Here is a 25750-nt window from a genome sequence, read left to right as displayed (position 1 = left end):
CCTAGCGAAAGGTGAGTTTCTGGCCAATCTCGGCGTACTTAGAGTTCCACTCGCCCCCAGCTCCAGTCCAAGCCCTAGGATCTCTCTCTACCCTTGGTCTTGTTTGTTACTGATCACCCAAAGCACCATGCAGTTCTTTGAAGGGCCTCTGAGGTCACCAGGACCCACAGAAAAACCTAAACCCCCTCGTTGGGACCCAAAGTCAAAAAGAGCGCAGGGATCCCATCCCTGGAGCTCATTCTTCTACGACCCAATCTACCGCCTACACGACGCCTGACTGGCGCGCACCGAAGACGGGCGCCGAGTCCCGGGCAGGAGCTGCAGTACCCTCCCAAAGGGCAGGGACGCCCCGAGACCTTGAGCCTCAAGAGTCTTCGTGCCGCGACTCCCCAGGACTCCGCCGCGCGCCGCGGGGCGGTAGAAAAGGAGAAAGAGAAGCGCCGCGAGGAGCTGACCGCACCGAGCGCGGCACCAGGTGGTGTCGGCGAACTCGGCGCAGGGCTTGGGAAGGGCGGAATTGGAAACCGAGAAGACCAAGGTGGGAAGGCGCACGGTGCGGCCGCTGTTTCTTACCGCGGTCTGTCCCTCCGGGTGCACGTCCGCCAGGGTACACCAGTTCCGCGTCCCGTTCATCTTCTTCCCCCGAGGGTCGCAGCACTGAGGCTAACCTCTGCCCTGAGGTCCGGCTCCTACTAGGCCAGTGCGCGCGGAACCGCCCCCCTTGTATAGGTGCCTCAGGGGCGGGGCCTGGCAATAGGATACGCCCCTAGGACGCCATTCGCCAACGAGGGGGAAGGCGCGTGATGGGCGTGGCCTAGAGGCCTCAGGACATGCCCATCGGCCCTGGCTCCGACGTACGTGAAGGTGGGGCTTGGGAGCTCCCCGAAGGTGCTTAACTGAAGTTTTGTCTACGGTCTGCGGTTGTACCTCAGACATTCACATTAGTCTTGCCGTCTCCTCCTTTCAGCTCCAAGATCAGCGTTAGTACGACACAATCCCCTACCTGCCCCTAGAGGATGAGGAGTTGGAAAAAGGCTTCCATACATTCTTCTCTCCCTATACATAGGCCGCACTGTAGGCTTTGTGAGGCCCAGCAAAGCTTTCCTCCACTGCATAGGCATCAAGAGTAGGCTCACTCAGACTAGCCTAAGCCAGTCTGGCAGGTGCCCTTCCCTGGCAAGAGGCCCAGGCCAAAGTCAAAACCAGCTTGGGTCTGGGTGGGGCTTGTTTTGCAGAAGCTATTATAGCAAAGCTGCCCTTATATGGATAGGAGAGGCGGGACACATTGCCTTAAAAGGGATTTGTATTCTTGAGAAAAGAAGAGCCTCAGCTTCTCCAATGGTATTTGCTCCCCAAGCCCAGGTTAGCATCTTAAGGGCTTAGGAGAGAGGATAGCCAAGCAGGACCTTGGAGCCTCTTCCAGCCCAGCTGCTCTCTGCAGGTGGCTGCGCCACTGGGCTATGGTCCACACGGATGGCACGCGGGAGGAGGTCTGATGCACTCTCGAGTGGGCAGAACCCCTGAATCTGGCAGTAGGCTCTGGTAAACAAGATCCCTCTTCAAGGCAACACAAACACAGGGATGACAGAAACTTCCCTACCTATCAGGTAGGGAGTGGGTCCCGTGCCAGGTAGGAATGGATGGGGGTCTTTGTGCCTGCAAGGTGAATGCTGGGGATATCCCTATGCCCCAAAGGAATAAAACCCAGTTCTTCTCTGTCTCCTCTAACCCTCAAAGGCATTTACTGCCCTTGCTATTCCCAGAAGGTTGTTTAGGAGAGAATGGAGCTGCTATAAACACTTCCACATTCCCTAGGTTCCATCTGATCTGTTGTAAAGGGCCTTTTAAAAGTGAGGTGAAGAAAACACCAGCTTTGGCCTCTAAGTTGTACGCTTAAAATGGTTTCTGCATAAAACCTGGACCTCCAAATAAGCCAAGAAAAAGAACGAGAAGACAAGCCAAGAATTTCAGAATAGATATATAACTTTAATATTTAATTTAAAATAAAATCAAGCCTGGATTGGATTGGGAGAGGATATATGATTTGCAGAATAATTTTTTTTTTAAATCATGAAATTACAAGTCATTGGTGAGAAAGGCTTCTTCCTCCCCCAGGCTCTGTAAGGAAATGAGAGGTGAGTCATCTCCCTTACCTCCTCCCTACCAGAGCATGGCTCGCCCCAAAACCTCCATTGCCTCTTCCCATTTCTACCAAGAGTCAGCCTCTAGCCCCAGGCAGGAAGTCCTGTGTCAGCTCCAAGCTCCTGAGATAATGAGGGTCCCTCGGTTCCCTACAGAGGTTGGGCACATCTGGTCAGAGAAGCCACAAATAAGGCCACAGGGACTGAAATCTTTGCTTTTCGGACTTGTGTAGACAGTTCTCAGGGTTCCCAGGTGTAACTACCTTATAAACACATCTGTAGTCACCGAGGGAGGGGGGAAAGATGGAAACCCTGAGAAGAACCAGGCCCTACCACCTTATCATGGCACTACCAAAGTCCTTCTCCCATGGGCTCATCAGCAGAGAAGCTGGTAGCTCTCTCGACCAGTCACTGGGGTAGCAGGGAAAACTGAGGGCCTGGAAGGGGAAAGCCTGGTCCTGGAGAGGTATGAATGTGCAGGTATAAAAGGCAAGAAGAGCATCCTTATCTCCTCACCTGGCTAAGGCACTGAGAAGAAAGAAGGAAGGTAGGAATGGTGATGATGGAAAGGGGTGGAGAAAGTGTCCCTTGGATCCTGGCTTGGGGAAGATAAAAAATATAGGAATAGAGATGGGTGGGGACTACCTCATGAGTCCCATGGCTGTGCAAAGAGGAGCAACTGAGATGTGGGTAGAGCCACGCCAGCATGTCCATTACCCATAATGTTCCCCTTACCCTGCTCCAGAGTGGGAGAAAAATGGGTTGCAGGAGTCAAGGGAGCAGAATCACATAGCGTATTTCCCTGAGCCTGAGGGTTAAGGGCTAAAGAAATAAAGCTTTACATACATGGCAATTTCTATCTCTTCCTATCCTGCTCAATCCCCCTCAGCCTTCATGCTGAACATCCTGCTGCTATGTGGGAGCAGAGGGAGAGGTCGGCACTTAAGGAGAGGGCTCAGTTGGCCTAAAATACCCACTCCTCCAAAGGAAAGGGAAAGTCCATCTACCAGATTAGTGCTGGTGCCTTTTGCATCCCCATCACTCACACCCCTCCTTGTCTTAGGTCTGAATAATTGGGTCCCCCACAGGAATGAGGAATCAGAGGCTGGGCAGGGCTGGCCAGGATAGGTTTCCAGGCCTTTGTGGACCATGAGCTAACAGGAGCTGGTCTGCAGGTTGCTCTCTGTAAGCAGTGATGCGATGGAGGAAGGATCGTAGACGCCGTCGAATTCCTCATCTGAGCTCAGCCCTTCATGTTGGAGGGCTGACTCAGCAGCTGAACGGGACGTTTTGCGCCTGAGTCAGAGAGAGGAATTCTGGTAAGGGCAGGAGATAGAAAGATTGACACAGCCATCCTTTTCATGATAAGGAAAACCCCAATTCTTCTAAAGCCTAAAGCTACTCACAAGATCTCCCACTAATCAGAGATTTGGGGAGATGGGGTACAGGATGGGTGCTGAGATACTAAGAGATAATCATACTGGCTTCCAACCAGGAATGAGTGACTGTGAAGTCCCATCTTAGAGATGCTCCTCTTATCTAGCTCAGGGGAGCCCATGCCCTTCCTGCTCTACCATCCATAAGGAGCAGGGGGCAGAAGAGCAGCATGTACCAGGAGTCTTTCTCTAGGGCTTTGATCCGGGCCTGGAGCTGTTCATTGACTTCATGCTGCTCCTCCAGCTCACGCTGGGCCTTCTTCCTCAGGCCGTCTAGTCGCTCAATTTCCTCTTCTGCTTCATCCACCTGCCGCTTCAAAGCCTTCACCCTTAGGCTTAGCTGGACAGGATAACAAGTCCTCACATGAGAAAAACAGCTGCTGCTACCAGCCTTAGACCCTCCCTTGTAGCAATCTTGACAAGGGATCGTTGCCCCTAGGAAAGCGTGACCATGGGCAAGTTCCCGAACCTCAAAGGTTTGCCTTGGGGATTAGATGTATAAGACTTAGAAAGAGAACCTAGCACCCAGCACATCAGCAGCACTCAATACATATGCTCACTATGACTTCTCTAATCCAGTCCTTTCAGTCTAGTCCCTCTGTCCTTATACAAGGAAATCTAAGTTTGGAAGACCTGGGAGATGGGGCCTCCCTTGGCCTTCAAGCAAACACACAGTATATATTGCCTTTAGGTTGCTTGGCCCTGGCTGCCACCCTTACCTGGTCTTTCTGGTCATTGACATGCTGCCGCTCATCATCAATCTGGATGGACAGCTCTTTAACTCTCCGCTCTAGTTTTCGGTTGGTGGACTGCAGAACTGTCTTCTCCCTAAGAGGGTGGGTAAGGGGATGTCTATGGTCATCGCCATTTCTAAAGGAACCCTTACTTGGCTCCCTACTGCCTCCAAGGACTCCTCTTAGTCATCAGCCCCACCGTTAGACTGGGGAGGATCCAGGGCAGAACCAAAGAACTGGGGAGGTAGAGGTCATTCACATTTCACAATTTCTGCAACTCTCTCTGGTCTCTATCCAGAGAATAGGTCTCCTTAAGGATCAGGCCAGGTTGGGCCTTTTCTGAGGTAGAAGATGGAGGGAGCCCCAGAGGAGAAAAGTCCAGAGAGAGAGAGAGAGCATGGGCTCATGTCACCTCTCTTCAGCCTGCAGCCGTTCCTGCAACTCCCGATTCAGGGATTCAAGCTGAGAGAGGCTGGCACTGGGCTTCTGGAAGCCTTCTGAGCTGGCCAACCGGCTCTTCAAGTCCTTGTTCTGAGAGAGACAGGAAGCCTCCATAGTTAAGCACTCCACTTCTGATCTCTTCTGTGGTCATTTTACCCACTCCTGGGGTTCTATCCCCAAGACTCCTCACCCCTCCCCCTCACCTGTCTCTCCAGGGAGATTTTGTCACACTCCAGGTCCTGCCGAGCAGACCTCTCCTGCATGAGCTCTGTCCTCAGCTGGTCCACCTGAGTGGGTGGGTGAGTGGGGATGGGTGAGACGAACCAGACTTGGGGAGGTCTAATGATGAACCAGCAAGCTGAACCAATCGAGGCAGAGTAACTGTAGGATGCTCTCTAAACTCTGAATCTCAAAAATTCCCAGGCAACTAGGAGATCACAGCCTATTCAAATGAGAGGAGCCACAGAATTTAAACAGGGCCTCCTCAGTCTTACCAGGAACTAGTATCTCCTGAATGGAAGCAGCCCAGACTCAGATCAGAGAGTAGCCCAGGCCACCAGGATTCCTTCCTCCACTCAAATTCCTGGCTTCTTTCTACTGAGGAAACCTGCCAATCCTTCCCGAAGCAGACGAGACCCTGAAGCAGAGCCAGCCATGCAGCGATTCTGCAGCCAGTGCTCTCCAGATTATGAAACATGGGAGGGTAGAGTTGTTTTTGAGAGGGCTGAGAGGTTCTGCAGTCAGGGGTAGACACAGATGAGGGGTAAGGCTACCTGCTCCCGGCCGCGATTCACCCGATCTGTGAGCAGCTCCACAGTGTTCCTCTCCTCATCCAACTCTGCTTCCAGCCGTGAGACTTTTTCCTGTGGCAGAGGGACAACTGGTTCATTCTGCCCCAAATGCTGGACACCAGAATGCCAAACTCTGATAAAGACCCTCTCAAACCCCAGCCTTCACAGACTTTTCTCTTGCACGTATCTCCATAACCTGTTGGTCCCTGCCCCTGCCAGGGGCCACCATGGAGCTAGCACCCTCTGCTGACGAGGCGTGGCATCGAGGGGAAAGGGTGAGGTCTGCTCTGGTCTTGGCCCCTTGGCAGGATGACAAATCCCAGAATCTGTTCCTCATTGGGGCAGCCCTACTTCCCTAATGGGAAAACAGAGAAAGCCAAGTGCCTGAGCCAAGGCTGAGATGGAGACAGTCAGAAACTAAAGCAGCAGGATACAGACTAGGGAAGCAAACTCGAGCCAGGCAGTACCATGCAGAGGCTAAGTCTGGGCTCTGGGGCCAGACTGCCTGGGTCTGAAAGTCAGATCTACCACTTCCTAGCAGAGGGGCCATGGAGCTGCTTAACCTCTCTGTGTCTCCGTCTTCCTCATCTGTAAAATGAAGAAAACAAGACCACCTACCCCACAGGGTTATTCTGAAGATTAAATAAGTCTTAAGTGCCTGGCACGCAGCACAATAAATAAGTGTTTGCTATTGCTGTTGTTATTATTATTGCCAAACAGAGCAAAGTGAAGACCACTGTTCACTCTAAAGGGGAGACAACACCGCTCAGCTCTAGCCAACTGCTGCCACGCAGACAGCTCAGGACTCGAACCTCAGTGTTACCGTATTTCCCAGATGTATAAAATAATACAAAATTTTATGTGACATCTATATTCTAAACATTGGCAATTAACTTAAAGGTTTTTAAAACACTGAGTCAAACAAAACTCAACAGCTGTGGGCTGCTAATTTTCCATCCTGAGTATAGAAAGAGCCAGCCCTGGTGGTCTAGTGGTTAAGATTTGGCACTCTCACTGCCGCGGCCTGGGTTCATTTCCCAGTCAGGGAACCACCCCACCTGTCTGTCTGTTGTCACACTGCGGTGGCTGCGTGTTGCTTTAAAGCTATGCCACCGGGCATCTGAAATACCAGCAGGGTCACCAATGGTGGACAGCTTTCAGTGGAGTTTCCAGACTAAGACAGACTAGAAAGAAGAACCTGGCCACCCACTTCCGAAAAAGCTGGCCATAAAAAGCCTACAAATAGCAGCAGAGCATTGTTTGATACAGCAAAGGAAGGTGAGAGGATGGAGCAAAAACATGGGGCAGAGTTCCACTCTGCTGTACACAGGGTTGCTAGCAGGTGGAACTGACTCAATGGTACTAACAGAAAAGCATAGAAAGAGGCTTGGAGTGTCCTGGCTCCTTTCCCCAGAGACGTCTCACCTAGGCCAGGATCCAGACCCCCAGCCCCCTCTACCCACCACAGGTCACCCCCTCAGTGTCCTCACCTCAAGGCCCTTGAGTTGTCGGGTCCTGTCATCCTGGGAACGCTTTTTGGTCTCTGCCTCTTGTTCCAGCCCCTGCAGTCGCTGGGCCAGCAGCTCTTTGTCCAGCCGGGCTGTGTCCCGATCTGCCTGGGATGCCTGCAGGGCCTGCCGCAGCCTCTGGGTCTGGGCAGAAGGGAAAAATGCAACAGCTCAGAGAAGTAAGGTGGGGGTTGAGGGGTGGGAGCAGACCACCCCTAAGGGGAGAAATATTTCATCACTGACATTCTTTAAAATTGCCAGAACATGGTGATAATAAAAAGCAGACTGACTTTCAGTCCATTTTCCTTATTATTTTAAAATTCTCTACACAAATTGGAATCACCTGAGTTTTTAGACCACTGCTCCTGGCTCCTAGCCCCAGAGATTATGATTTAAGTGGTTGGAAATGCACCTTGGGCATTAGGATTTTTAAAAATCTCCCCAGGAGACTCTAATATGCAGCAGAGTTTGAAATCCCTGCTTTAGAGACAACACAGCCCCCACTGTCCGTACCTAGGATGGATAGGTCCTCCCACCTCCCACACCTTAGTAAGTCACTCTAAGTGGTCAGACCTAAATCTGGGTCGCAGGATCCCTTGGCCACAGGTTTAGTTAAGAGGCAATGACCTTCAAACCAAGGACATTGGGAGATTCCCACCCTCTTGCCATTTAGGGTCCTACCTCATCCTGAAGCCGGCTCAGCCCCCCAGAGGTCTTCTCAGCCTCACTGGCCCATTCCTTGGCCTGGCGCTGGGCATCGGCCACCTCCCGCCGGGCCTTTTCCTTGTAATCCTCCAGCTGGGCCTGGAGCTGCTGGAGGGCTTGCTTAGAGTCGTCCCCAATCTGCTCCAGCTGAAACGCAGAGAAAAGCGAGTTTTCAGCACTGCACCTCTTCAGCAGATGCCTGCGTCCCTTTTCTGAGCCAAGACTCTCCCAGAGCCTCCTTCCTGCCAAAGTAGCCCTCTCCTGCTCTTTCCTGGGCTAGGGTCCCTAGTACAGCTAGTAGTAATATATAGATTGCTGGAGTTCAAATCCTGGCTCTACCACTTATTATCTGTGTAATCACAGGCAAGTTACTCAGCCTCTGTGGGTCTCAGTTCCCCATCTATAAAATGAGATAATAGTAGTACCAACATCACAAGGTTGTCATGAGAATTAAAGTAGTAAGTTACGTAAAGCACTTACAACAGTGCTTGATACAAAGTAAACCTTAAATGACCTCAGTTCAGCAAACCCAAGATGCCAATGATTATAAGATATACCACTAAGAAAGGAAAATCTGTCAACTGACCATGACATATCATCAATTATAAGACACAACTCAGTTCCAGAGATGATACAACGTGCATTTTAGAACTGATGAAATACATTAGGTGTTTACTCTAGTATTTTTGTTTTTGTTTTTTTTTTTTGAGGAAGATTAGCCCTGAGCTAACTACTGCCAATCCTCCTCTTTTTGCTGAGGAAGCCTGGCGCTGAGCTAACATCCAAGCCCATCTTCCTCCACTTTTTAAATGTGGGACGCCTACCACAGCGTGGCTTTTGCCAAGTGGTGCCATGTCCGCACCCAGGATCCGAACCGGCGAACCCCAGGCCGCCAAGAAGCAACAAGTGCGAACTCAACACTGCGCCACAGGGCCGACCCATGCTCTAGTTTTTAAAGTAAGAGATTAGGAGGAGGTGGCTGGCCCGGTGGTGCAGCGGTTAAGTTCGCATGTTCCACTTTGGTGGCCAAGGGTTTGCCAGTTCAGATCCCGGGTGCAGACATGGCACAGCTTGGCAAGCCATGCTGTGGCAGGCGTCCCACATAAAAAGTAGAGGAAGATGGGCATGGCTGTTAGCTCAGGGCCAGTCTTCCTCAGCAAAAAGAGGAGGATTGGCAGTAGTTAGCTCAGGGATAATCTTCCTCAAAAAAAAAAGAGATTAGGAGGAGAACCTTACCCCAAAAAAAGCAATTTATTTTCTTTTCTTCCTTTCTCCTTCCCATCCCCCAAATATAAAATTCTACCAATGAACGTCTCCATGTTTAGGTCTTATAGACGTTTAAGGGAAAAATCCCAGGAGACACTCTCTAAGGATCAAGATCCTAAAGGAATGGGATGCGGGGAGAAGGGCAAAAATACTGAGGAGAGATAGAGAGGATGCCACTCTCTCAAGATTTAGCTTGGCCTCCCCAGCAATGAACTTGAAAACAAACACCACACAGGATGACCTCCCCACCCCGACTCCCATCCCCCAGGCAAGCTTCGGTATGAGCTGGGCCTCTTCTCAAGAGCGCAGGCCACCCCATGCCCCACCTCCTTGTTCAGTCGGTCCACAGTCCTGTCCAGCAAACGTTTCTGCTCCTCCAGCTCAGCCTTGCCCCGCCGGAGCACCTCCCGCTGCTTCCCCTCCTCCTCTAGGGCGCGGTTCAGTGCCTGCTGCTCCTGCCCGAGGCGGGCCAGCCCCCGCTGGGCCTCCTCCAGCCGTGCCTCCAGTGCCCGCTTGGCTGCTGCCAGGCTCCCCTCCTCTTCCTGGGCTGCATTCAGGGCCTCCTCTAGCCGCTGTTTCTCTGCCTGGGAGAGGGGAGAGGTAAAGGGGGTGGACTGAGAGGAGGCCAAGCTTGGGCTCAAGCCATTTGGAGGTGAGTAGATAGGACAAAGGAGGAAGAGATATTTATGAAAAAGATGGGCAATGAAAACAGGTTCAGAGGAACTAGTAAAGAAATCAAGACACAGAGAACATGCAAAGGATGGGAGATAAGAGAGAAAAATACCAGTGGTTCAAAGGGTGAGACATTCACACCGAAACACGCTCCAGGAAATAAACCCAAGGTTAACAGAGGGTTTGGGGAGGCAAGCAGACGTACACTAAGGACAAAATAAAATTGATGGCTGGGTATTTAGCCAGGGATGAGAAGAGAAAGGGCCAGGACGAAGCCAACGATGTCTCCAGAAGCACTGACCTCTAGCCGCTGCACCTTGTCCCGAAGCCGTGCCTCCACCACTTCCCCACCCTCTGCCAAGCCTCGCGCCTCCTTCAGCTGCTGCTCCAGACCCAGGATGCGCCGTCGGAATTCGTCATTTTCCTCCTGGGTCTCCCGAAGTGTTGTTTCCACTGCTGACCGACGCTGCCCCAGCACTGCCGCCTCTGCCTCTGCTGCCATCTGAGCCTGCGGCCAGTTCAGGGAGCAGTGGCTCAGACCCCAGGGCTCAAGGTCATTGACCACTCCAGGAAAGCCACCCCAAAGAGAGCCCACAAGAACGAGACTTAAAGAGGGGTGGCGCCACAAGCCAGAGGCTTCCCTGAGAATCCCATCCATAAAGAGATGCACTGGCTATCACCAAGTATGGCCCGGCCTCCCCCTGCCAAATCCTGGCTGCTTTTAACCACACACCTAGGACCAAGCATCTGGTCTATACGTACCCATGATAGGTCATTTTCCACGCCCTCTGGCTCCTCAGCCCTCCAGACCCCTCAGCCTCCACCTCCTAAGCCCTGGGCCCACTCCCCTTGCCTTGGAAGCCTCTTCACAGTCCTGTCTCAGTTGCTGGAGGGTCTTTTGTAGCTGGAGGTTCTGCTGTTCCAGCTCCTGGCCTCGATCAGCCTCAACCTTCAGCTGCTTCTCCAACTCCTGCTCCCGGTGGCGCCCAGCCACCTGCTGGCTCTGCCCCTCTGCCTGCAGCTCCTTAAGTTCCTCCTGTGTCCGGCATAGCTCCTAGAAGGGAAGGGGAATGGTGACAGGGCAGAGAGAGCCAGCCTGGGATACCAGAATGTGGAGAAACTACAACTCTCCTACGTTGCTAGGGGCAATGTAAAATGGTGTAGCTCCTTGGGAAAGCGGTTTGGCAGTTTCTCAAAAAGGTAACTGTAGAGTTACCACACAACCTAGCAATTCCACTCCTAGGTATATATTCAAGAGAACTGAAGGCATATATTCACAAAAAACTTGTATGTGAATGTTCATAGCAGCATTATTCATTATAGCTAAAATATAGAAATGACCCAATGTCCGTCAAGTGGTGAATGTCCATCAATTGGTATTATCCATACAATGGAATATTATTATGCCATAAAAAGTAATGAAGTACTGGGGACTGGCCCAGTGGCGTAGTGGTTAAGTTCAAGCGCTCCCCTTCAGCAATCCAAGGTTCATAGTTTCGGATCCTGGGCACAGAGCTACATACCACTCATCAAGTCATGCTGTGGAGGTGTCCCACATCCAAAACAGAGAAAGACTGGCACAGATGTTAGCTCAGGGCCACTGTTCCTCAAGCAAAAACAGGGAGATTGGCAACAGGTATCAGCTCAGGGCCAATCTTCCTCACCAAAAAAAAGAAAAGTAATGAAGTACTAATACTTGCTACAACATGGATAAACCTTGCCACATATTATTGGAGTCCAATTATATGAAATGTCCAGAATAGGCAAACCCATAGAGAGAGAAAGTAGATTAGTGGTTACCAGGGGGTGGGGAAAGTGACTGCTAATGGACATAGGGTTCTTTCTGGAGGTAATAAAAATATTCTGTAATTGGATAGTGGTAATGGTTATACAACTTTGTGAATATACTAAAAACTACTAAATTATACACTTTAAAAGGGTGGATTTTATGGTATGTGAAATAAATCTCCATTAAGAAAATTACGTAGAGTGAGAGTAGATGAGAGTCTGGATAAAACAGGACTGGCTTTTAAAAAAAAGAAAATATGTCAAAAACTAAAATATGTGACACAAGAAATACTGGTGCTGCTCTGATTTCTTTTTTAAAAAATTAAAATATGAGTTCTGGTTCTAATTCAGAGAGTACCATAATTAGGCTGAAAGGTTACATGATACACAGTGAGTCTTCAACATAAGACGCTAACAAAACTAACTGCAAAGAAAAGAAGAATAGCATGGTGTATGGTCTCCATTGGACTGGGTTAGTCTGTTTCCCTAATGTATATTTTGTTTATTGACTAAATACTTGATAAAATATACTTAGTATATGAGATAAATGAAACGCTAGTTATTACTTTTTAGCTTTCTAGCTTTATGCAGCATAATAAATCAACTGAGATTGTCAAGAGGAATGTCCAAGTTCACCGTCAGCTAATGTACTGAACAGATTTCAGACTATCCTTGATGTTTGTTAACTTGAGAACAAGACAGTAAAAATCTAAGAGTACTTTTCATGTGACAATCACCAAAGTATATTTGGTTAACATTTATTATGTTTTCTCCATCAAATATTTCGTGTAAGCTCAGGCTTTTATTTATGGAAAAAATCATTGTTTAGAGCTATATTTCTTTACTCATTTTAAAATATGATTACCACGATTACAATTAGGTAGTCTGACATTAAGGCATGATAAGCGAGTATTGTTTAGTTAATACTCGTTAACTGAGCACCTACTCCATACCCAGAATAGAGAATCAGAGAAGTGTAGACCTGGAAGGAGCCTCAGGAGGCCATAAACGCTAGTTCCCTATAATTAGCCAAAATATCTTCCAAGTTTCTAAATCATCCAAAATAATTAGTTGCTTTTTTGTCCTTCATAAACAAATACCAAGAATATGAAGAAATTATCTGTGTGTTGACTTCAATTTTAGGACCTTCTCATGTGTAAAATATCCATGCATCATGAAACATTTAATTCCCCATGTCTAGATTCTATACTCTCTAACCAGCCTTCAAATTACAATCTGGCTTCCCATGTAGGTCAGCTGGCCCTGCCAATGCAAGTATTTCGGTCTATGTGACGGCAATTTTCGTTGTAAGTTAATAAACTGGCATTCTAACTGTAAATGCCTGTTTCATAAATGTAGTGAATGAGTCCTTCATGACAGACAGAGCAACTCTTGCTATGCTGACCAAATAAGGTTTCCAAGTTTGCAAAAACGACCCTGGAGTTTCACAAATCCACCTAAGTGCCACTACCCATGAGATCTCTTGGGAGACAGCCAGCATCTCTGCCTATAACCCAACCTGGCCACTGAGAGCTCTTTCCATTAGACACTTCTATACCCAATGAGAAGACCAGCCCTGCTGGATCAAAGAGTGTGTGCTGGAAAGAGAGAAGGCTGAACAGGCAGGACGGGGCCTGAAAACCAAGCACACAGGAGACAGCCACTCTAGTATGGAGCCCCTCATAGATAGGTGAGGCAGGTGCCCATCACCCCAACCTGCCCTTCTGCCCCCCAACTCCCAAGTACCTTCTTGAGCTCCACCACCTGGCGAACATCTCCAGCACTAGCTCGGGCCTGTCCTAATTCCCTTTGCAAGGCCTCCATCTTCTCCCCAAGCTCCTCCTCCATCTCCTCCTTCTCCATCCGGAGCTGCAGCAGTCTGAGCCCAGCCAGGTGAATTGAAAGGGAAAGGGAACAGGGTCGGGTCACTTGCCTGGGAGAGGTTAGCAGGACAACAAAAACCAGCCCCCTGGAGGCCATTATACTGGGCACCAATCTCAGGAGGGAGAAAGGTGGATATGGAGAAGAGCAGTTTGAGAAATGGGAAAGGAAAGAGCACAGTGTGGGTAGAAAGGAAGTGGGATACAAGAATCACGGATAAATACTCCAGGGAGACGGGCAAGGTCCTTACTCCTGCTTGGTGGCTCTAAGCTCCTCCTTGTTCTTCTGGAACATGCTTTGCCAATGCCCTGTCTCCTCTGAGGTCTCCTCCAGCTCCCTCTGCAGCTCCCGCACCAGGGCTGACATCTTCTGCCTCTCAGCCTCCAATGTTGCGTGGTCCTAGGGAAGGGGAGAGTCAGGGGCCAGAAGCTCAGAAGGAAGAGCTCACTTCAAACCAAAGTGTGAGTGTGTAGAAGGGGAAGCTCAGATCCAGACACGCCATGCCAGCTGCGCACCCTGACACCCCAGTGGTACCCAGTGCAATGCTAGCAGAGGCTCTTTCCCCAAGTCCCACAGCCCACCCCTCTGTCGTCTATAGGGAATGTCCCCCAGTTATTTCCCTATGGGACTTTGGTCACACACCCTCCCGGTACTTCTGGCCTGCACTCCCTCTCTCTGCCCTTGTAGGTTTCCTGACCAAGGTTTTCATTACATCTCACAAGTGTCCTATAGGGGAAATTATAAGCAGGAAAGTCAAAAAATACCAAGACCTCAAAGCAGCCCCCTTCTTGGGGGTTCCCTCTTCTCCCAGCCCCTGCTCTTGTCACATGCCTGGGTCGCATCTTGCATGCTCCGGCGAAGCTGCTCTGTGTCTCGTTGGTACTGCTGCCGGACTTGCTCGACCTCTTGGTCACGAGAGGCCACCTCCTCCTTCAGGGCCCCCTTCAGGGCTGTCAACTCCCGCTCCCGCAACCGCAGCTGCTCCTCTATCTGCTGTTTCCCCTCCAAGACCTCTTGCAGAAGCTCCCGGGTCTCTAACAGGTCCTGGGGAAAGTGAAGGTGGAAGTACAGAGGTGACCACATTAGGATCCACCTATCTATTAATTCATTCATTCAGTCAATCAAAAAATATTTATTGAGCACCTTGTATCTGTTAGGTGCCCTCTGCCCTCCAAGATGCCTAGTTTGGATAAAGGAAACCCACCATTCTGGGTTCTACCCCTACCCCGCCGTTGAATCTGCCTGAAAGCACATTAAGGGGTACCTGTAATCAGCTACCTACTCCCCATACCTTGGGGAAAGACTTGAGGATGCTCTAGCTAAAAGAAAGCAGAGGCTGAGGTACCCAAATCTGTTCCCTACCTTCATTAGCACCTGCTTAGCAGGCTCAGGACCCTGGGCCTGTTTCAGCTTGTCCTGCAGCTCCATCACCTGGATCTCTAGCCCATGTCGTACCCTTTCACCCCGGTCCAGGAGGAGCTTCATGTTCTGGAGCCTAATAATTAATAAAAGATAACATTATGGAGCACTATATGTCAGGCAGGGTTTTTTTTTTTTAACATTTTACATTTATTAATTCATTTCAACCTCCTTCAAGTCTTTGTCCAAATCTTAATGAGACCTCCCCTGACTACCTTATTTAATATTGCAACCTGCTCCCCCACAACCCAGCCCTCCTGATCTGCTTTAACCTACTCTGCTTCTCACTTTCTCACATGTTACAAATTTACTTATATAACGTGTGTACTGTTTACTGTCTGTTCCCCCTCACTAGAAACTACACTTCTGGAGAGGAAGCTCTTCATCTGCATGGTTCACTGATGTACCCCAGGAATCTAGATCACTGGCTGCCACAAGGTATTTGCTGCAAAAATATCTGCTGAATGAATGATTGAATCTTCACAGTAATCCTATGAGATAGGTGCTACTATTAATCCCATTTTACAGATTAAGAACCTGAGGCACAGAGGCAAACCAAGGGAGCCTAACTCATGCACTGTCACCATCACTGATGGGGAAGGTAAAGAGAAAGGTCCTACCTTTAAATCATCTCTGTCCACCCCTCTCAGCTTCTGGAGACTTCCCTCTGTCTCCCCAGCCCTGGGGCAGCCTCCAACTCTGGTGGAGGCCCCAAGCAGCCCCCATCAGCGGCACTCACTCCTTGGTGCTCTGCTCGGCCTCCCCCTTCCTCCTCTCCAGCAGCTCCTGCAGTCGGCTGCACTCTTCTGCCTTTTCCTCCAGCTGCCGCTCCAGCCCAAGCCGGGATGGCTCTAGCTTCTGCCGCTTCTGGAAAAGGAAAGGCAGGTGAGTACAGCAGGGAGAGAGTAGGGACAGCCTCTGAGAAGGACCAGGAATAATGGGAATGTCTAACATTTACTGACATTCACTATGACCACTGTACTAGGGACCTTATGCATAGTATCTGCATTTAATCCTCATAACAAGCCTCCAAACTTGTGACAGTTTAAAATATGTCCACAAATTATTTCACGTTCCTTTCAAAAGGTAAACCCTAATTCCTCTCCCCTTGGGCATGGGCTGGACTTACGGACTCTCTTCTAACAAACAGAAAAATGAAGAAGTGACAGGTAGCTTCTGAAACTAAGTCATAAAAAGGCACTGCAGCTTCCCCCTTACCTTCTCCTTGGAGGGCTCACTCTGGGGGAAGGTAGCTGCCGTATTATGAGGACACTCAAGCAGCCCTATAAAGAGGTCCACATAGCAAGGAACTGAGGCCTCCAACCAACAGCCACTGAGTAAGCCATTTTAGAAGCATTTCCTCCACTCCAGTCAAGTCTTCTAACGACCACAGCCCCAGATAAGACCTCGGCTGGAACCTCATGACAGACTCTGAGCCAGAACTACCCAGCTAAGCTGCTCCCAGATCCTGGGCATTCAGACACCGGGAGATGTTTGTTTTAAGCTAGTAAGTTTTGGGGTAATTTGTTACACCACAATAGAGAACTATTACAGTACAATTATTATCCCCACTTCACAGTTAAGGAAACAGAGGCTTAAAACATTTAAAGAACTTGCCCAAGGTCAGTTACACAGCAAACAAGTAAGGGCACCAGGATTTGAACTCAGTTTGATTCTGCAACCCACCACTTAACCACTACACTACACTGCTTTTCAGGAAACAAAGGTGGTTACAATCCAATAGGTACTGAGTACCAACTACATACAAGACAATACTGCAAGAGGTGAAAGCAGTTTTTTTTTAAAAAAGGGAATACATAGGCTTTAGAATAAGACTGACCTGAATTTTTAAATTCCTTCTCTGCAACTCATTACCTCGAGCAATTCACTTAACCCCTCTGATCTTCAATTTTCTCATCATAAAAGAGTCCAGGATGCCTACTTTATAGGGTCACTATAATTACTACATATTACCCAGGATGGTACCTACTATAAAAATTATACTCAATAAATGACAGCTAGTATTATTGTCACCACTATTACAATTATGAAAAAAACTGAGGTAAGTAATTTGCTCAAGATTTATACAGCCAGTAAGTGGCAGAGCCAGGATGGAAACTTCCAAAGGAAATGGAACAGAAAGTAGTTGGACCCCTGATGAAGGTGCTCTTCCTCTCTAAGCTCCAGAGAACCCCAGAAGTCCTTGCTGGAACTAGCACACACTCTCGCCTCTAGACCCACAGGACACACAGTGTTTGTCCCATTGCTTGGAAGAGCCAGCCCAGGCGAAGGTTCTTTCCCTTGTGGTCCTTCATCCCTCCTGCACTTCTAATCTCTCCTCACCTTCACCTCTTCATCCAGCTTTTGCTGCAGCTCCTCCACTTTTTGGGTGAGTTCACCATGCCCTCCCAGGGCCTTGGCAGAACCAGGAGAAGCCATCTGGGGGAAAGGAAGTGGGTCCACATCTAGATTCTGAGGCCCACAGGGCCCTAACCCTGACCCTTGCTCCCACTGTGAGAAGACCACTCACCACCAGAGGCTGCATCTGCTCCAGCACCAAACTGACCTTCCTCCTCACAGCAGTTTCGCTTTCTGAGCTTCTGGAGGATAAAAGGACAGAGGCAAAGGTTAGGGTAGGAAAGAGGGAGCAGAGATGAGGGAAGGAAGGGTTAAGAGCAAAGAGGATGGGGAATGAAGCTAGAAGGAAAAGAAGAGAGGTGTGTGACTCCACTGTTGGGAAGGCCCCCACTCACCCCTCCCTCAGGATGCCATAGATGGTGGCCTTCACATGGTCTACACTGCCTGCTGGGGTTGCCTCCTGCTGGTCTCGGAGAAGGTCTGGAGTTGATTTCAACTGCAAAAAAGTAAACCCAAAGAAAGAGGAAGATTAAGCCAGAAGGGTGCATGGGGTCCAGATGAAGTGGAAATGGCAGTTGGGAGAAAAAGTCCTTCAAGCATGATGAACAAGCCTGAAGCAGGGTAAAGAGGCAACACTGCTGAGGCCTGAGCCACAGGCCAGGGAGAGATCCATGCAGGACACACCTCCCACTATTACTGCAAACCAGGTTTTCCTCAACAAGTAGATCTCAAGCAGCTGTGAGCTGTATCAAAACTAATTTGTCACTAATGACAGTTAATGTACTAGAGTTTGTATATGATTCACTTTTAGAATGGGCTTAATTCTGTCTCAGAATAAAATTGCTCCCCAACTTACTTGCATTCCTGAGTGGAAGACAAAGGTGTGGAGTTTTGGCAAGAGCACCAGGGAGCTGCTCATATCCTCCAAGCCTGCCTTATGTATGCTGCAGGCCTAGCAAATGCTAGTGACCGAGGCACAGTTAATGGTCGGGAAATGACAAGTAACTCTCCATGCTTGTGAAGCGTGATTTCATAGTTCCATTTCCTTTAGAATTTTGCCCATGCAAGTATCTTGTACATGTGAATATCACCTACATTAAGTGGATGGATAAAGTGGAGGGCAAAAGTAGAGGCTTTCTGCCCTTAGTGATCGGAATCAGCAAGGGATTCCAGGGCTGGTGGGCCAGGCCTAATGAGAAGGGACCAGGGGTTGGAAGCCACAGAGGCATGGGGTCTGACCTGCAGCATAGCAGAGTCCTGTGCTCTCCCCCGTGGCTCCTCAAAACTCTGAAGAACCCAGTCCCGAGTCTGACGAGTACGGCTAAAGCCACTGCTCTGGCTCTGGGCCAGCTGTTTCGAGCTGCCCATGTGGTTGTCATGCTTGGCACTAGGGGTCAAGTGGTTGGGGGACCGGTGCTCTCCTTCCTCAAGGGTGTCCCGGGGGATCCGGTTGTCCAGGCTCTGGCTCCGCTTGCGCTGTTCAGGGGGCAGTGTCCGCATGCGGCGGCCAGTGCGGCCCCGGGCCTGGCTCCCATGTTGCCTGTCAAACTTGCTGATGAGTGAGTCCACTGAAGACAGGGGAGCAGTGTCAATGGTGCTCCCTGGGGAAGCTCCTTGCGGGGCTAGCTCCAGCAGGCTGGTGCTCCTATTACTTGGACCCAGAGGAGCAGGGCCTGTCAGTGAGGCGTGGGACTGGGAGCGGAGTAGCCTTCCATTCCAGGGGGCCCCAGGCTCCTCATCGGACAAACTGCCCTGTGAGGGGGCAGGAAACTCCTTGGCCCGAGAGTAGGGGTTCTTGGGGAGTTCCGAGTTGGAGCTCAGAGCACCCGGGGCCCCTCGGTTGTTGGCTCCCTTGATTTGGACCCCAAAGGAGTCGCCACCTTTCTCCCCACTGTTGAGCACCACAAAGGGCTGCCCAGCGATGCCCTGCACACGCACAGCGACCCCATAGGTACTGGCTCTCGCATCCTTAGCTGGACGTCGCCCACCACGACGTAAGGTGCCCATCTCTGCATCATCCACTGGCTCTGTGATGAAGCGAATCTGGACTCCATGATCTACAGGGCCCCGGGGCTCGGCCATGGTGGATGCCTGCTCCATGGGTGTCAGGGGGTCCTAGAAGATGAAGAAAAGAGTTTAAGCTGAGAGACTAGAATTAGAAACTCAGAAACCTCTACCTGCCCAGCTTTTACAAAGCTAATTGCTGCAACCTTGCTGCTTCCGAGACCAAGATGGCTGTGAGACTCGCCGCCTTCCTCAAGAATGCCTGGGCCAAGGAGCCGGTGCTGGTCGCGTCCTTCACTATCGCGGGCCTTGCTATAATTCTGCCCATCCTCAGCCCTTACACCAAGTACTCCATCATGATCAACAAGGCGACACCCTACACCTACCCAGTGCCCCTCCGAGATGACGGGAATATGTCCGATGTGCCCAGCCACCCCCAGGACCCCCAGGGCCCAAGCCTGGAGTGGCTGAAGAAACTGTGATCACCTCCGTTGACAGGGAGGAGATCCCCTCCCCTGTGGCCCCCAATAAAAATGTGAAAACTAGGGGCTGGCCCTGTGGCCAAGTGGTTAAGTTCGCGCGCTCTGCTGCAGGTGGACCAGTGTTTCATTGGTTCGAATCCTGGGCGCGGACATGGCACTGCTCATCAAACCACATGAGGCAGCGTCCCACATGCCACAACTAGAAGGACCCACAACGAAGAATATACAACTATGTACTGGGGGGCTTTGGGGAAAAAAATATTAAAAATATTAAAATACTAAAAATGTAAAAACTGAAGAAAAAAAAAGCTAATTGCTTTGTCAGTTCCTTCTACAGAAAACAGTGGTTCTCATACTGTGAGTAGCAGAATCACCAGAAGGGCCTGCTAAAACAGATTGCTGGGGGGCCAGCCCCATGGCCAAGTGGTTAAGTTTGCACACTCCGCTTAGGTGGCCCAGGGTTTCGCCGGTTCGAATCCTGGGTGCAGACATGGCACCACTCATCAAGCCATGCTGAGGTGGCATCCCACGTGCCACAACTAGAGGGACCTACAATTAAAAATACACAATGATGTACTGGGGGGCTTTGGGGAGAAAAAGGAAAAACAAAATCTTAAAAAAACAAAACAGATTGCTGGACCCCACCCCCAGAATTTCTCATTTACTAGGCCTGGTGTGGGGCCTGAGCATTTGCATTTCTAACGTCAAAATTCTCAGGTGATGCTGATGCTGCTGGCCCAGATTCCACACTTTGAGACCCACTGACTCAGAAGAATCCATTTCATCTGATGCAGTTCTGGGGAGCTTGACTGTGTCAAGAGTTTAAACATTTTGCTTGACTTTCACATATACACATATGCTACCTTGTGCCTCCTCCACACCAGTGAAGGCAGAACCCAAGCCCTGCCTAACAGACACCTCCATCCCAATGGAGAAAAGGGGGCCTCCCCTTCCAGAGCTCATTTAAAATACAGAAGACTCATAAGGTATGCCATCCCATTTCTGAGAGGATACTCAAAGAAATTGATAGCAGTGATGCCACTGGATTGGGGGAACTGAGGGCTGGGGACAAGGATGAGAGAGTGACCAGCTTTTTATTGTATATCTGTTTGTCTCTTTTGAATTTGGAACCATGTAGATGTATTGCCTATTCAAGAAAAGATTTAAATAATGTTTAAGAGTGCCAATCCAAGGGACCCCAGGACAGTCAGACTTGTCCCATCTGAGGGCCAGAGACAAGACCACCCACAGGCCAGTTCCCAGGTCCACAGTGCCCAAGCTCAGAGTCAGCAAACAGAATGTATTCGAGGTATGCTCTGGCTCCAGGAACTTGGGGAGGAGAGATTCTCCTCCAAGCAAGTATAAAACCCAGCTTCCCCACCCCTTCTGCTAATCTCTACCAGAGCCTAGCACCAAACTGGAGGAGGAGCCTCTGATGTGCCAGACAGAGACACAAACATCCAGCTCAACCTCCCCGTGGAGCTCTGGGCCAAGGAAACTTGCCGGGGCCCCTTTCAGGGATTGCAGAAGTGCTAGGAAGGCCGGGGAACCCTGGTGAGAGGGGAAGGGAGGGGCAGACCTCCAGGTGAGAAAGGGCTTGTTGGGGGAAACAGTCTTCTGTCTGAAGAGGAAGAGCATTCCTTGCATTCCCAGCCCTTCTCCTCCTGAGAAAGGGACAGGGAGGGAGGAGCCCTTGATTGACAATAGTTCTTCACCTCTTTGGTGTTGAGGCTCCATCGGAGAAAATGATGAAAGCAATGCACCCTCCCTCCAGGAGAGAGCCCACACAAACTTTCACCACAGAATCTCAAGAGGTTTGTGAACATCTTAAAGCCCAGCCGTGAACCCGAGGAGCCCTGTCCTTCCACTACTCAGGCACTGGGGGGGAGTTTAACCAACCTCTGCCTCAGATACCCCAAAAGGCAGGATGTTTAGTTGGCAGGGCCCTATGTTGGAACTCAAATAAGAAATGGGACCTGAAAAGAAGCTACAAGGCAAAGGAGTAAGTTCTCCAAACCACTCATCCAGTAGCAAAGGCACTCCACTAGAGTCAGGGTCTGGCTTGGAATCCTAGCTCTGCTCTTCACTTGATGTATATAACCTTGGGCAAATCACAACTTCTCTGAGCCTCGGTTTCCTCACCTGTAAAATGGGTATAATGATAATACCTCATGAGGTCATGACCCGCGAGAATCAGACAATAACAATTACATGGGTGTATACAAATCAAGTTGTACACTTAAGATTTTTGCATTTTACTTATTTAGGTTCTACTTTAAGAAGAGCGAAAATGACGAGATATTAAATATGATAGCATCTAGCAGCATATGCCTGTCACAAAGCTGACAACAAATGTTACCCTGCACACGCACTGCTCCTTCCAACAGGACCTTCTCGGCCTCAACCGGTTCATAGAAGGATGTCCCTTCCACAGAGAAGCCTTCCCCGCCCACTCCCTCTCACAAACTAGTTCAGAGCCATGTGATATCAGAGAAAATGATGAAAGCAATGCACCCTCCCTCCAGGAGAGAGCCCACACAAACTTTCACCACAGAATCTCAAGAGGTTTGTGAACATCTTAAAGCCAGCCGTGAACCCGAGGAGCCCTGTCCTTCCACTACTCAGGCACTGGGGGGGAGTTTAACCAACCTCTGCCTCAGATACCCCAAACGGCAGGATGTTTAGTTGGCAGGGCCCTATGTTGGAACTCTCCAACTGTCCTACAGTGAGTTTACCTCAGTTTATTTCTATATATTCCTCGGAGTCATGATTTGTTTCCCGTCTGTCTCCCCCACTAGAGTATAAGCTTTTGGAGGACAAAGACCTTGACGCTCAGCTGACTCCTGTGACCCCAGGGCCTCCCACATGGTAGATGTCGATAAATGTTTGTTAAAGACTGTATCCTGAACCAAGGCAGACTGGCACAGCAGTGGGGAGATTTGCGCAAGGATCCCTCACAGCCATTTCTTGTTTGCTCCAGTAACAGGACCTCTTCCTGGCCTGGACTCCCTGCCCAATTCAGTCACCATTTTGGAACCAGATGTGCCTAGACTGCCAACTCTCAGAAGTCACATGATTTATTCATGGCGCAGCTCTACCCTGTCAGTACACCTACTGATCCTCCAGATCCAGGTCAAGGAGTTCCCAGCCCAGGCCCAGCAGAGCGCACAAACCCTCACCCGCCCAAGAGCACCAAGCTGTTCAGGGGCAGCATCGAGCACAGCCCCAGGTCCCAATGACTCTCTAACTCCAACCACCTTCAGTCCCAAGACATGCGGGTCAGGGGCCAGGAGGGCTGAAGCGATCTTTCTGGTGAGTCAGAAAGCAGGGCTCTAAATGATTCAACATGGAAAAACTCGAAACCTATCTGCCTTCAGTTACAGAGGACAGTGGGGCGGGGCCAGGGGAGCAAGGCAGCTTCCAGGCCTTGCGTAAGCCCCAGAGGCAGGTAAACAGTGATCTAGTACCAGGCAACATGGAGTCCAGAGCCTCTGCTCTCACCAGATGCTTGACCCTGCTTTTCCCTCCCCTGGCATGTGCCCAAGGCGCTCCTCACCAGCTGTACTCTGGGAAGAGACCAGGACCGAGTTAACTCAGCTTCATCTGTCCGCCTCTGCCCTTCCTGCCTGCAAGGAAGGGGAGCACACTCTGCACCTGTACCAGACAGCCACTTCTCCCTGAGTTACTCATTAGCCTGCCCTGTCCCAATTCCATCACCTCTGGCTCAGTCATAAGCATCTAGCTTCCAACTAGGAGAGACAGGGTCTCCGGACTCCCGGCAGGAAGTGGGGGTGGGGTGGTTTCGGGTGTGTGGAGGAAGAACTGATGGGGTGGGCAATCTGCTACACGCTACATAACTGGCAGATTTAGAAAACGAGAGAAGTAGAGCTATAGAGATTAGACTCCCTCAGAGGTAACAAGGAAAGCAAACGGTCAGAAGAGAAAAGGACAGCTCAGTGACCTTGATCATTCAGCTCCTATTTTCTCATAAAGAGATACGGAGATAAGAAGGCTCCCCGCAGATCCAAAACGAATCCCTGAAGTGGACTCCTGGCTCGGTCCACTGAAAATGGCGAAACCTGAGAGCCAGGCTAGATAGAGCTGTCTGGCCAGTGGGAAAAAAAAAAAACACAATGAGGAACTGGGCCCCTGCAAACTGGCTGGACTGGTTTGAGAGGCAAGGGGAAGGGGAGGACCAGGGAGACTCCACTGGAGGCTTGTAAAGCAGACCAGACAAATTCCACCCCAGAGGAGGAGGCAGGGGGCAAAACCATGGGCAGGGACTCTGCCAGCCTAGATGCCAAGGCTCTGAAGGAGGAGGTGGACGGTAGAGAGGAAACAGGCAGGTGGAGCACAAAGAACCTGGTGAGTGACAGGCCAGTGTGTGACAGACTTTGTCTCCCTTGACCCCTCCCTCTCAAGTTCCCCAAGTTGCATTCCTGATCCCACACTTGCCTTGGCCACCTCCCTGGCCCTTAGTTTTCCCTCTCTGACGTGAAGAGAAGCAGCCCTACCCCTTCCTCACCTCCCACAGGGGTGATGGCATGCAGGTCAGCCTGGGGAAAGCAGGAAGGGTTCTGAAAGCCAGAATCCTCTTAGGGTCAGGCAAATCTGGATTAGCAGTCCCCTAGAGCCAGCCCCCTACTCCCAAATTTCAAGGATGAACGAAGTACAGAGGCACGCGTAGGCAGCCTAATGACAACGGTTGCTAATTATTTCCCAATTACAACAACTTTCCTCAGGCAGGGCATCAAAGGGGCCAAGTTAAGGCTGGCTCCGTTCCTTTACCTGCCTAAGGCAAGGGAATTTGCCTCAGAAGTCTCGTCTGTGCCCCAATGTGCATCCAGCCTGCAGATTGGAGGTGCTAACTACCCTAGTCTTCTGGTCTCCGGGGGAGTCCTGCCTATTTCCTGCACCACTAGTGCCTACTGCCAGTCTGACAGCCATTGTGGTCCAGGAGTCAGGGATGCCTGATGGGGTTTCAGGGAGTCATGTGGATCTTCTGAGAGGCATCAAGGAAACTGGTTAGGCTCCCAAACCTCACCCAACAGCCCCATGTAGAACCACATTAGAAAGCATGTGTGCTTGGGGGGAGGGTTTGACATCAGCCCCCAGAAAGAGGCCTCATTAGAAAAAACTATGTCTAGACATTTTGTAGGTCTAGGGATCTAAGCTTCCTCATATCCCTCCCTTAGAGGGTACTCTGTCGAGAGGAAGAAGGAAAAATTCTCCCTGGCATGAAAGCAAGGGACGACAGAAACTGAAAGCCTTAAATAGTTTCACACCTGGCAAAGAGATGGCGGTGCCCTCTTGTCCTGCTCTTCAGTGTCTCTTATTTGCAACTGGCATCCCCTGCAGGTGAATGGTTAGAGAAAGATTCCACACCTCAGAGCCATCCCAAAGCCAGAAGGGATGTGTCAGCACCAGCTGAGACTGGCAGTAGGGGGAAGAACCTCAGGAAGACAGCACTTCTCGATGCCCTCCCCATTACGTCTCTGAACCTCAGGGAGCAGTTGCCTTTGCCCAACTGAAACTAACTCCCTCCCCCCCACCATCCCGGTCTCCAAGAGAAATTCTGCCCCTGGGACCTGCGTCTGACCTCCAGAGAGATCCTGGCCCTGAAACGCTTTCCTGCCCTAGGAATAGCCTCAGCCTCAAGTGCCCCTCACCTGGCACCTTTCCAGGCACCTGCCCCTGGCACCTTGGAGTAGGAGCCAGCTCTTAATCAGTACTCCCAGCCTACCTTGACCTCCCCTCCTCCTGTCTGCAGCTCAGCACCTGTGCCCAGAAGGCGGGTGTTTCAGATTGCCCCGACCTCCGCCCCTCAGGGGTACACCTGAGGGCTCGCTTGCCTCTCAGGTGCCCTTGCCCCTGCCCGATTCACTCACCCCAGCCGGGCTCGGCGCTCCCGGGCTCGGGCTTGGGCTCGGGCTCGGGCTCGGGCTCGAGCAGAGCTGCACGCGCGGCTCCCGGGCCCTCCCCCTCTGTCCCTCGGCGCTCCCTCCTTCTTTCTCCCCCTCCCACCAACCTGTTACTCCCCTCCGGAGCTCCACCCCTATTGGCCGTCACCACCCGCCCCGCCTTGCCCTTCTCCGGTTGGTCCGTTTTCCGCGAGGGGTGGGGC

The 25750-nt window shown here is 50.6% G+C and overlaps 2 protein-coding genes and 1 pseudogene across 9 annotated transcripts in view; 1 reads left to right on the top strand and 2 right to left on the bottom strand.

Annotated features, from left to right (window-relative positions):
- TUFT1 (tuftelin 1) overlaps nucleotides 1-1158 on the bottom strand; it is a 33913-nt gene extending 32755 nt beyond the window's left edge. For 3 of the 7 annotated variants that reach the window (XM_044758742.2, XM_014868210.3, XM_070497056.1), the window contains exon 1: nucleotides 574-727. In XM_044758742.2, the coding sequence (XP_044614677.1) occupies nucleotides 574-633 (60 nt within the window). In that variant the 5' untranslated portion in view covers nucleotides 634-727. Of the gene's footprint in view, nucleotides 1-573 lie in introns of all 7 variants that reach the window. The other 4 variants (XM_070497055.1, XM_070497054.1, XM_014868208.3 and 1 more) reach the window with 3 other exon arrangements.
- An 807-nt stretch (nucleotides 1159-1965) lies between these two features.
- CGN (cingulin) lies at nucleotides 1966-25637 on the bottom strand. Of its 2 annotated transcripts, XM_014868206.3 has the most exons (22): nucleotides 25515-25637; nucleotides 24912-24978; nucleotides 18380-19255; nucleotides 17536-17636; nucleotides 17313-17382; nucleotides 17126-17221; nucleotides 15522-15649; nucleotides 14726-14858; nucleotides 14195-14407; nucleotides 13614-13762; nucleotides 13229-13361; nucleotides 10548-10748; nucleotides 9996-10202; nucleotides 9349-9606; nucleotides 7733-7903; nucleotides 7034-7195; nucleotides 5526-5615; nucleotides 4956-5039; nucleotides 4724-4842; nucleotides 4297-4405; nucleotides 3754-3917; nucleotides 1966-3437 (listed from the first exon to the last, which is right to left on the bottom strand). In XM_014868206.3, the coding sequence occupies exons 3-22, from the start codon at nucleotides 19238-19240 to the stop codon at nucleotides 3296-3298; spliced, it is 3591 nt and encodes a 1196-aa protein (XP_014723692.1). In that variant the 5' UTR covers nucleotides 19241-19255; nucleotides 24912-24978; nucleotides 25515-25637; the 3' UTR covers nucleotides 1966-3295. The 2 variants fall into 2 exon arrangements, with proteins under 2 accessions (XP_014723692.1, XP_014723691.1); XM_014868205.3 differs by lacking the exon at nucleotides 24912-24978 and having other exon boundaries at nucleotides 25515-25607.
- LOC106848374 (NADH dehydrogenase [ubiquinone] 1 alpha subcomplex subunit 3 pseudogene) lies at nucleotides 19346-19701 on the top strand (annotated as a pseudogene).
- Nucleotides 25638-25750: the final 113 nt, after the last annotated feature.

This window comes from Equus asinus, chromosome 25, assembly GCF_041296235.1.
Source record: "Equus asinus isolate D_3611 breed Donkey chromosome 25, EquAss-T2T_v2, whole genome shotgun sequence".
Taxonomy (NCBI): Eukaryota; Metazoa; Chordata; class Mammalia; order Perissodactyla; family Equidae; genus Equus; species Equus asinus.
This window is presented reverse-complemented; position numbering and strand designations above follow the sequence as displayed.

Excerpts from the sequence above, each read along its gene's own strand:
- CGN (XM_014868206.3), bottom strand. The coding sequence starts at position 19,240 with ATGGAGCAGGCATCCACCATGGCCGAGCCCCGGGGCCCTGTAGATCAT. Across the intron at positions 17,637-18,379 it reads AGGACTCTGCTATGCTGCAG|TTGAAATCAACTCCAGACCT; the intron begins GTCAGACCCCAT and ends ACTTTTTTGCAG. Across the intron at positions 14,859-15,521 it reads GCCGAGCAGAGCACCAAGGA|GCTCCAGAACATGAAGCTCC; the intron begins GTGAGTGCCGCT and ends ATTAATTATTAG.